The sequence below is a fragment of the Amblyomma americanum genome, chromosome 1 (genome assembly GCF_052857255.1).
Source record: "Amblyomma americanum isolate KBUSLIRL-KWMA chromosome 1, ASM5285725v1, whole genome shotgun sequence".
NCBI lineage: Eukaryota > Metazoa > Arthropoda > Arachnida > Ixodida > Ixodidae > Amblyomma > Amblyomma americanum.
The window spans coordinates 83,107,841-83,119,578 of record NC_135497.1 but is presented as its reverse complement, the minus strand read 5'-3'; the positions used below and the strand labels follow the sequence as shown (position 1 = coordinate 83,119,578).

General features: G+C 43.9%; 1 protein-coding gene across 1 annotated transcript in view; it reads right to left on the bottom strand.

Moving 5' to 3' along the window:
* Positions 1-4,482: 4,482 nt before the first annotated feature.
* The window catches only part of Psa (puromycin-sensitive aminopeptidase), a 54,333-nt gene continuing 47,077 nt past the window's right edge, over positions 4,483-11,738 (bottom strand). Inside the window, exons 20-21 of the mRNA XM_077646049.1 lie at positions 9,317-9,364; positions 4,483-4,945 (exon numbers count right to left, since the gene is read on the bottom strand). Coding sequence (XP_077502175.1) covers positions 4,802-4,945; positions 9,317-9,364 — 192 coding nt within the window. The 3' untranslated portion in view covers positions 4,483-4,801. The remainder of the gene's footprint in view (positions 4,946-9,316; positions 9,365-11,738) is intronic.

The following is an 11,738-nucleotide window of genomic DNA, read 5'->3' as shown; positions in this document are numbered from 1 at the left end:
CTCTCCCAATGACGACACGTAGTGCGATCAATCAAAGCTGCCTATCTGAGCACGTGGCGGAAGTTCGCACTCCATGGTTGCCTGTTCTCTGTAACTCGTTCATGCCAAGGCTGGCAGCACCGTTTGCATGGTACAACAACCATGTGAACGCCCAGCTGACCAATGATGACCCAGCGATGACCCACCGCCAAAGTGATGTCATATCCGCTGCTAAAAACCGCCACTGTATGGTGACACCGTCAGCGCCACGAATTTGTTTTTGCGAGCTAATTAAAATATTAAAAACCACAGTATACGTGGTACGACCGATGCTAATAGCATTACTATAACTCATTCCATGCAACCAACAGGCAAAACAATGCACTGAAAATGTGTTTCGGGTCCCCTTTAAGCCTCTGAATACAAACGCAAGGCATTATAGTACAAATCTACATCAAAACAGTGCAAGGGATCAGGCACACGCTAAAGGGTGTATCGGCAAGCAACGACACCAAAACATAAATAGCACTGGTCATGTTGAAGTGATGCAGGGTTCAAACTGCAAAAATGTCATAAAAATTGAAAATTCAGAAGACAGCAGATTTGGAATCTATAAGGCCTTTTCAATCACACGCAAAAAAGTTGGCGCTGGAAACAACCACACACTGCTCCTAAAACAATGTTTTTGTGCCAGTGGGTAGCCAAAAACTTGGTTGTAATCTCCACGAAAGCGGCACATTTTCAAGCGCAATACCTCTGCTTTTGCACTGCTGCTCGCGACAAGTTCGGTATCACTGGAAAGCTTGTTTCGCTGGAGTTCTCCCATTAGAACCACATGACTAAGATAGAAAAAAGAAAAGAGCACAAGCATTATTAATGCCGCGGTCTCTAAAGAGACGCTGCCATGGACTGCTCGCTCAACTTCATGCAAGTTTTCTCAAAAGTGTTTTTTTGCCCGACTGCTCAGATTGCAGAAAGCATAGCATGACAACGCATGGTGGATTTTAACGAGCTTTGTTGCATTGTATTACTTAATGAACTCATTATACAGTGACGTTCCTTCATTTTTGAATTAGTTTTTTTTTGTACTTTGCAAATACCTTGACTGAATGATGACTGAATAATGAATGCATTATGCAAGCATGGATATAATGTTCTGAGTAGAAAAAGATCAGATTAACAAAAATATTCGGGGAATGCCACTGCATGAACCACTGACTATAGGCTCCTAACATGTTTTGTTGTCAAGCCAGGCTTTCTGCAAGTTTGGTATAGCATTAAAGCGCATAAAAATTTAAAATGTCAGAACTACTGAAGGTATAGGAGTGAAAATTTGTATTTAATCCAAAGTGCACTTCCCAATAAGCGCGCCAAGTTTCACCACTCTATGCCAAAAAATAAAAAAAATTTCGCCAATAGATTTTGGGACTCTTGAGGCCTGCAATGCACACTTGCACACTGATGAATGTTATATGCACCAAATGCTGCTTCTTTTTTTTAAGAGCATGGTTCAAATATCATTAAAGAAATCTCACATTTCCAAAGAATGCTTCATATGATTCATTAGAAGACATATGCAGTGGTGGGAAGTGCAAAGAGCATTTTGGAGCAAGCTTTGTAGCAGGAGAAAATTTGATTTGGAGCAGCTTTGTGTTTTGTAGCAAGAGCCCGACATTGAGAAATAAGGTTGAAATGTGATTATATAGGATGTTTCACGTAACTGGTGCCATTGTCTAAAAAACGACAACGTGCTGCCTGCAGATCTGAACAAGTAGTGCAGGATTGTAGACAGTCGTCTTGACCAGGCCTGCATATTTTTCAATGCACCTAACTTGCAAATTGCTCAACAAAGATAAATTAGCTAACCTTTGTATTAGTGCTTTCTTTATTTAAGCTTAAAATAATGCCTGTGAGATCTGAAAAGTGTCACGCGACTGCTCATTCCTGCGTCACTATTTTAACTGGAACCCTCAAACCTGCTCTCATTGAAGGAGATCGGTTACGAACTGCTCCAATTAACAAACAGGCCACCACCAGTCACAGCATGGGTCATAGCGATTGTTCTGGGATGAGCATGGGTGATGATGATGATAGTGGATTTTTATGGTGCAAGGGCATCTGCGGCCAAAGAGTGCCATGGCACAAGGTATGTCTCGTTTCCTCAAGGTGGGGTCAAAGACCCATTTCCCAAGCATTCCACCCTGCTTACGCCGAGCATCAGGCCAGGGGAAGCTTGTACCCATTGTATCACTGGTGGCACTGGGGATCGAACTGCGCACCTGCCGCATGCGAGGCGGATGCTCAGACCACTGTGCCACCGCTGCGGTCAGGGATGAGCAAAGGCACTTTGCTTTGGTAACATTACGATGCTGCAGAGGATTGCTCACGATATGGTAGCCAGCAAAGCCACCCTAACCATGCCGTATAGCACAGATGATTTTCTGCACTCCAATATGGACACTGAGGACTGAGAAGTTTGCCTGTATCGACAGATTGCCTTGTCCTAACGACAAAGGCTTTCACTTAAAACTGAGCTCTTACAAGGTAGAAAAGGCAAAAAAAATTAGCTGCTGTTTAGCTATTGCTGAACCTGGTTAGAGAGTGAAAGCTGAGGTGTATCGGGCAAGTAGACGCGGCTCGGCATCTGCAATGTTGAGTGCATTCCTCATACTGGATAGGCGGCGCGTCCACCCTGCCACCCTGTTGATCGCGAGAGGTTGGTCACCCAATGAATGCTGCGGCCTATTGCTGCAGTGCCACATGTTTGCCACAACGTTGTCAGCAATAATGCATGCAGCCCACGTCTCTCTCACCACCACTACGTACCTCAAAGCGCAACTGAGGTGTCCACTGACCCAGGGAGCCAGTTATGCACCCTTCCTTTCCTCAAAATCATCAGAGTCAAGAACGTTGTCAACGTCAACGCCAATAAACATAATGAACACCAACGGCCTATAGAAACAGAGGCGCGCACTTGGTTTCAGCGGCGGCGGCGGCAGATGAGTGACGTCATAGCTGTCACATGGTTTCTCGGTTCAAGGAGCAACAGAGGGGAGTAGTAAAGCTTTTGCATAGCCACCGCCAGCAGATTTCGAAACTAAACAGTGTGTTGAAAGTTTTTTGATAACAAAGTTATAACGGAGTATATGGGACAAGTTTGATTCGAGTGGCAGAAAAGCATTTAAATGCAATTTCCTGAGCAATAAACATGTGTTCTGCTCTTGGATGAGCATCAACACAGCCAGAAAGAGATTTTAGCTTTACTGGAAACAAACAAAATATCAAGTGTTTCTGATGAAGAGACTTGGTTCGGATGACTTCCTTCCACTGAGACTACAATTCAAATTGTTAATTGTGGGGTTTAGCATCCCAAAGACACATAGGACATGAGAGATGCAACAGTGTAGGATGCCGGAATAATTTAGACCACCAGGGCTACCTTAATGTGCACCGACATCACACACCACACAGGCGCCTTTGCATTTCACACCCACTAAAATGCCCTGGCTAGTAGCCAGGCACGCTAACCACTGAGCCACCATGGTGGGTTTGTAATTCACAAGCTCACATGGAAGAGGGCATACATTAAGAACACAAGCTCGAGATCACGAGTGCACAGTGTGGTCTTGGTATGCCAACCCCATCATTGTAAGTGCTGCAATATGAACTCCTACTTATACCAACAGACTTTCTACCCCAAAAGTTTGAATTATGTGGTTCTACTGAGCAAACAGACTGAAGTAATAATTCATTAGCATCCACCATACAGCTACGAAGGAAAGCCGAACAGATTTCACGGAAAGCTTGCAGCTGAAGAATTCGTCCTGGTGCAGGTTTGCAGCAAGCATGAACGAGATCCGTGAAATAGAGGTAGCAGCTGTAACAAGTGTGAAACCTCACTCGAGGAATAACATTTACCCTATGGGACAGGGGATGGTGCTCTGCAAGCACTATATAAGGCCCTCCAAAAGCCCTTTTTTTTCCCATACACACTCACCATGTTTGTTTCAGACAATATTGGCAGTGTCGTTGAGGCAGATATGCAAAATACATGCATGCTGTGTACTAACAGTAGGCGGTATAAAAGCTAAGAAGTTAAACGGGCGGATTTGAACTCGATGGTTCGTCCTTCTTGTCATAAGTTGAGAGAAGAATCCAGACTCATGCCTGTGGATTTTCAGTGATTACCTGTGCCACCTCGGATTCGCTGCCGTTCTTGGTAGCTGGAATGGTAGTTTGGTGCAGCATTGGCGCAATTTCATCAAAATTCATTGATTTGTGGCAGCATATAGCAGGATTAATGAAATGGCACAAGTCTGCACAAATGGCACAGTATTCCCACCACTGCATATGTTGTGGCAACTTTACTGTTACCTTCAGTGCCTGATGCACAATTATCCTGGGCACTAGCAAACAAACTGTTGTTTACGAAAGCAGGACACTGTTCACAAGTTTTTGGCACATGTGGTGACATCACAATGAGTGCCAGGTTTTGCAAGATGAGACAGTATTTGCAGTATTTTTAATGAAAAAGTATCATTACACAGGTGAGATCTGCAGAGGATCATTCAATGATCAGAAAAATGTCGCATGCACACAATTTTTATCCATCATTATTGTGCTTAACACCTACAGCACATCTCATTCTCACAACATTCAATACACAAAATAAGTCACTGCAAAACTGTCACGCTCCAAACTGAGATTTTAAAGAAGGCTATCGGCACACACTTTCAAACTCACACAATTTATGTTGAAAAGAAAACAAACAAACTTTAGCCTAATAGCCAACACAAAATCAAAGACCTTTCTATTAGAAGCTTTACGACGATGAGGCGGTCCTTAGTAGATACTGCCTAATATCTTCAGTGTCTCTTGCAAGCCAGGCTGCATTCAGCCTGATGTTTTCCAGGGACTGCTGGACTACCCGTTCCACACCAGGAAAGTAGTTCTGGCTGAAGAACAACTGCAGAAGGTAAGGAATAGTCAGAAACTTACAGCAGTTGCACAGTACACAGTAATGAATACAGATTTTCATGCAATGGTCAATAAAAAATCAAAAAAATTCAACAGACTGCAAAAGACAATGCTTAAACTGCACCATGGCCACCGCTTCGGTGCTCCAATATCATTAGTATGATAACTTAAGGGTGCACTAAAGAGGAATTTGAACTCGTCTTTTTACCGCGGTAGCAATATGTACACGTTCTGGGCATTCTTAGAAACTTTGAATTATTGTCCTGTGCGGCTGACTGCCCTAATTAAATCGGGTTAAACATCCTGGCTCCCACCTTTTTTTTTTTTAACTCTACGTGGTAGGTAGGGGGAGTCAACCAACGCGTCAGCCAGTCCCGTGGCGGCTTGCCGTTCTGCCATCGATGGAGTGAGTGATACGCAAATCAGAGATCATGTGTATTTTTATTTTCGTGGGACTAATTTGCGGCTATATTGTCTGCGAGTGAAACTGTTTATTCACAGAAACCTAAAAAACAAAATAAAAGCGAAATCGACGCCGCCACTGGACTAGATGAAAGCACTCCACGTGTTGGTTGACTCTGCCTACCTACCGCATTCAGTTAAAAAAAAAGGTGGGAGCAGGGACGTTTAATCCGATTTAATTAGGGCAATCGGCCGCACAGGATATTAATTCGAAGTTTCTAAGAATGCCCGGAACGCGTAGATAGAGTTCTCGCGGTAAGAAGACAAGTTCAGATTCTCTTTAGTGCACCTTTAAGTGTGACTGCATGGTATGATGATATCAATGTTTTCCCGATTTTTTTTTTAGAGAGAAAGATAACATCTGATTCTAAAGCAGGCAACCACAGAAGATACTATTCAGAGGTACGACATTTTGGTCACCAAAAAAAACGACCATCATAACAGTGCCAACACGAACACTTCCTTCACTTTGTTCACATCTGGCTCAAAACAGTTCCCACAAAGATGTAATTTAACCCTGACGAAAGGAAAAACTGACCCGTGCATTGATCACCTAACAAAGCGCAGTATGGCATGCAGGCTTTAAGGTCCCGAAGCACATAGGCTACGAGAGACAGTGTAGTGGAGAGCTCCAGATTAATTTCGACCACCTAGGGTTCATTAACACGTAATGACATTGCACAGCACACAGGTGTCTTTGCATTTTGCCTCCATTGAAATTTGGCCACCGCTGCTGGGCTTTCATACGGCACCCTAGTGCGCAATAGCCAAATGCTATGACTACTGAGTCACTGCAGCAGGTTACCGGACAAAGTAACTGGCAAACAAAGAACATCATGAGCCAAAGAGCCCCATCATACACAACTTGTGGGTCCACTGCAATGAGGTTTCCAAAAATATATGGGAAGGTGTCTAGTCCAAAATATTCCATGAAGAAAAAAAATGACCAAGCCTTCATGTTATGGGATTTCTATGTGAAGACAAAGCTATCTAACCTGGCCCACCATTGAAAGTGTGATGAGCCACTGTCTCAGACTCTCATGTGCAACTTTGATGTCTTGGAAAAGCTGAATGAACTGTTTGAGGTTGTTACACGAGTTTTGACCATGGGCTCCAGTCAATACGCCGTGCACAGCGCCTATACGGGTGCCACGGAAAGCCTCCTAGCGGCAGCAGTTGGAACCGTAGGCGGGCCACTCGCCGCGGCTTCCTGCTGCCACTGCAAGCGTAAGGACCGCTCCACTAGCTCCCTGTATATATTTTGAAAATAAAGTTTTTCAGTCAGCCAGTGGCTGAGATACGGACACGTCATTTGCTGCCCGTGGGCATCCCGCACTGTTAATTTTGCAATGAAAAATGGCAACGGAATCACACTGCATGAGAGTGGAGCTGTAGCTGATGTTACATCTCACAGGGACGATAGTGTTTGCCGCAAGTGAGCGTCACCGAGCCTTGCACTTGCTAGACGAGGAGCTGATCATAGTATGACATCTCTGCCGACAGGCATTTATTCACACAATGAGAAACCTTTCTCATCTGTTTATCATGCGAAGCATTTTACCCATTTACACTAAAAGCGCAGATTTCTCGCGGGTTGAGGCTGTGGCACCGCACTTACGATTGACACAGGTGCGGTGTTGTGAAAAGGTAGCAATAATAAAGCTGGGAAAAACAAATGTTCTTAATTATTCGTAAGCAAAATTAACTGCCAATTTTCTTAGATGGTAACTACGTATTTGTTGCTGAACTAAAATGAAATAAGCCTCGCTTTCATGTGCACCACTATACTGATTGCTTGAAGGAATACTGACAGATTACATATTGCAGCTATGTAGTTTGCTATACTACAATTAACGTGAAAAAGCTAGATATTCATATTATTTACAACAGAGTAATTTAATTGTTGCTGCCGAATAGTACGATCAGCCTGATAACAAGGCACAGGAATGGACTCTCTGATGAAAGAACTCTGTGCAGTGCGCATATCTGAAAAGCTCTCATCATTATAAGCGTGGAGCGAATAGATGCTCTTCTCGGGGAAAGCAGTTGAGATTCTACCAGAAAGGCATATTGCTGAAACGGTGCCCAACAGGCCAGAGCAAACCATTTATTTTTTAATGTTTGCATTTAACTTAAAGGGTGGGTACATTCGCTTCACATGGTTCAGGGTGGCTTTCAATGCACAATACCTAATTTACAGCCTGGAAAGGCTCGTCCATTCTGGTCCCATCTATTTCATCCCATGAATAAACTAAGCATGGCGCGTAAAACACTTGAGGGTCAACATGACAATGTACGACAGCTATAGACACCATAGCTCCGAAGTTCAGGCTTTTTGGACCACTATAATTCATACGAGAAAGCGCTCACTAGCAATGTAACGTCACAAGAGTACAACGGTCACAAATGCGAGTGCAATAACACAGCCGCTCGATCTCGAGCGGCCGAATTGCAATAAGCAGTGTGACCGGCTTGGAAGATTATCAACATGAGCAGAGTGGAGAGTGCCCATTGATAATTTTAAAGTGACAGGCTGCATTTAGGTGTAACTTAAATGTTGAGCGACAGACAGTGGCATGATAGGCATGGGTATGCGGTCTCGTATGGTGCATCCTTTTCAGCCGTCACCTGCTTCTCAAATCCCGATATAGCGAACTCATTGTTAGAAGCACACAGCAGCAGTGAGCCACTCACAACTTGGCTCTTTCCTTTCTTTTTTTTAGAAGCGCACTTACATTGAAAGGCAGGCGACCTGTTGCATTTGCAAACACTGCGCCTGTTTTGCACCTTGCGAGCCATAACAAGGTGGCTATGCATGAAAACGATCACTGAATGTAGGGGAAAACACAAATACAAGAAAGGCAATAAACGCTCTAGCGTGCAAATTGAATACGACGCAAAACTCCATTCTTTCGTCGAACAGCCATGATCTACCACTGTCGAGCGAAGGTGCGAAGAGGACACAAGGGCATGTTCCTAAAGAGTTTATAAGTTTATTAAGAGTTTATTTGAAATCTCGAAGTATTCGCCTTGGGTAAATAATGTTTTTGGAACTCTTGTCGCGTGCTGTTTCTTTTCAGCTAACCTCCTCCTGGATGGCACAGCAGCGCGCATGCAACCAAAGCCATGACTCCGCGCTGTATGCCTGCAGTCTCGCGCGTATGCCGCAGCCGGTCCATGCATGCTCATGCTCGCGGTGCCCAGATCCGTACATGCCAAGTGTAGGCGGATGAACTATTCGTGGTGCGCACGCACCGCAACCGGCATGGCAGCACCTGCGGATGCGCGGTTCCCTAGACTTCCATGAAACGAGTCTGAGCTGACTGCAGCTGCCCTAGATGCTCTTCTCTGTGTGAAATTAGCTAAACAAGTGCAATGGCACGAGCACGGAGGGCAGCTGGCACGAGGCACACGAAGATGGGTGCCCCCCATCCAACACCTGAGGTGAGGTGCCGCTGGGCGCGCGGTGCACACGCCTAGCAGATGTCCACGGAATCACTGCCGAAAAGCAACAGCTGCACAACGATGAAATCGCAATGAAGAGCAGCAGTTGGAGGCCCCACACATAGGTCTCTCACCCCCCAGATACGTCGGCACCGCATGCAGGTTGGCTCCGCCAAGTTCCGACGGCCATTTTTGCACAAAGTGGACACAGCTTCAATGAGTGTGACAAAGCTTCAATGCATTCTCTCATTTTTTCATGTAATGGCCTTGTGCATCCGAAGAATACGTTTTTGAAAATTCTTAGTGCACCATTCCGGCTTATTTGTGTGTCAGAAGTATCCAAAACATTCACTTCGAAATTATTTGCAGAATATTATTATCTGCATTGAACAAAAAAAAAAAAACTAATCGCAAATGCTTAATTACATGCGAGGATGCAGTTTTCTGAACTTACCTCAATTTCCAAAGCTTTTTCTTCAGTAGCAAAGTTTTCAGTAATGCACTGCAATAGACAATACCATGATCCACAAGTGAAAAAAAAAAATTTTTTCAAGTAACAACTGGCTTTTCCCACATCTGAACACAATGTTTGCTGAATGCATTATCATTCCAACCTTTCCTTCACAGGTACCTTTCTCTTAAAATTGCTGCAACAAACACAACTGCCCACTCTACTATGCTATATGTAACATCATCTCTAACCATGTGCAAAAAAAATAATATGGCATTGCCTCCAAAGGTGTGCACATATCAACACCAAAGCAGAAAATGATGAACCCAGATCCTACAGCAGAAAGTTTCCTGCAAGGCATCACAAACTTGCATCACATCAAACAGGCATTGTTTTCTCTACTAACTTTGTGATGCATGCTGGATATCATAGTGAAAGCAGTACCTCTAAATAATCACAACGCTAACATGAAAATGCCATTACAAGTGCTGCACACACAATTTTACAAGCCATCCAGGACAAGTCTGCTCAGATCAAAGCGTCGTTAGCTGATAAATTTGCACTGCTAACTACTGCTTAATGGAACATTCACAATGAGACAGAATTACTAACAATTACAACATGACACATGTATGAATGAGTACCTAAAATCGATCTGCCAGTCAAAATTTGGGACATAACAGGGGTACAACACAAAGGACACATTTCCACCTTGACTACAATAAGAGTGATTTTGCCATACGAGACTTTGCTCATTTCAGAAACTTTCCAAGTTAGGTTTTCTGAAAGCTGTCTTAAAGGGACACTGAGGAAAAATTGAAGTTGGCCTTTATCGACTGGGTACCAAGTTCTAATCCCAAAGAGACCACCCTCACTGAAAATGAGCTTTTATAAGCTAGGAAACGACCAAAAAATGAAATACAGGCGTTGCCATCACAGGACGATTTCTTAAGTAAAATATGCATGTGTTGACACCAAAGTCTGGGTGCAGATCCCAAAGGCTACGCTACATTGCCATTCACTTTGAAACGATGGCAACTAGTTCATTTTGGTGCAGACATCAGAAGTTTAAACTGAGTGGAAGAAAAATTTTTAATCCAATTTTCTCAGCCAGAAATGCACCATTTGCTGCCGCACAAATGTCACCATGCTCGGAAAAAGCGGAAGATTCAATTTTTACTGAGAACAATAATCAGATAGAGTTTCTCGGTGTGCCTTTACAAGTAGTGGCCTTTTATCAAGAGAGGTTTTGTAGTGTCAAGTTAGGCTCTAGTAGCCTCTAGTGCCTATCCACTTTCTTTCTTTTTTAGCCTCACGTCACGCGAGGCAAAAACGACATCGAGTTGTCAAAGATCATTCATTCACAAGATTTATTGCTAGACGTGGCTCCTTACAGTGAACCATTTCTGAATGACTGACAGTTTCCAAGGGTTGTTCAATACCACCATGGATGGTGCACACAAAAATGTGGGCCACCTGCCAGTGCTGCCGGCAGCAGAGCCAAAGCTACAGACGTTTTCACGCGACTCGATTTTCTGCGACTCACTGTGTGCACATAGGCTTCAGGCTTTATCTGCGTTCCTGGTCTTACAATCCCCCTCTCTCTCACTCACACACACGTACGCACACACACAGTAATTTTAATAAGAATCCTGCCATAAATAAATAAAGTTTTAAGATCCGCATTCCCACTTAAGCTAAAAAAAAATAAACAGCCCAATTTTTACCTGTTAGATTTTACACACACACAAAAAAAAAGGAAAAACAAGGGGCCCGATGCATCTAAGCCAAGCAAGCGAAATGATGCATGTGTGCACTGAGGACACTGCATTGCAAGTATCATCTGCTAGGCTCTTCTACAGAGCAAGACACAACCCCAGATGTTCTGTATTCTTGAAGCATTATCAAATGTCATGCGTGCATTGAGCGCAGGTGCGGAGCATACCGGACCACAGCCACAAAAGTTGCTATCACCATGCTCCTTTCTCCCCTTTTTAGTGACCACTGCCTGCGCTCACTGTGCACGCAGAATTACAGAAAGGAACAAAAAGATGTGGATCAAAAGGAACGTCTTATTCAAGCTTGCGCTGGTGAACGAGAACTCTTCAAGCAAAGGGCTTGCGCTACAGCATATCACTCAACGACAAGAGCTTGGGAGACGACACACAGATCGGGTTGTACTCAGCGTAGAGGCGTGTATTCTCACTTGTTTTTCAACTGTCTTCAGTCCCGCGAAGCTAACCAGCAAGCCATATATGCTCCTGTAATATCACTTAGGAACTGGACGGCTGTATGCCTACTGTGTGTGAGCTGGAGTTGCTTATCGCCCTGCTTAGTATACTATGTAGACATATACACACACAAATTTCAACATAAGAATGGAGTAATGTAATGTGCTTCTGCACAAAGAGGGACTGCAGCTATT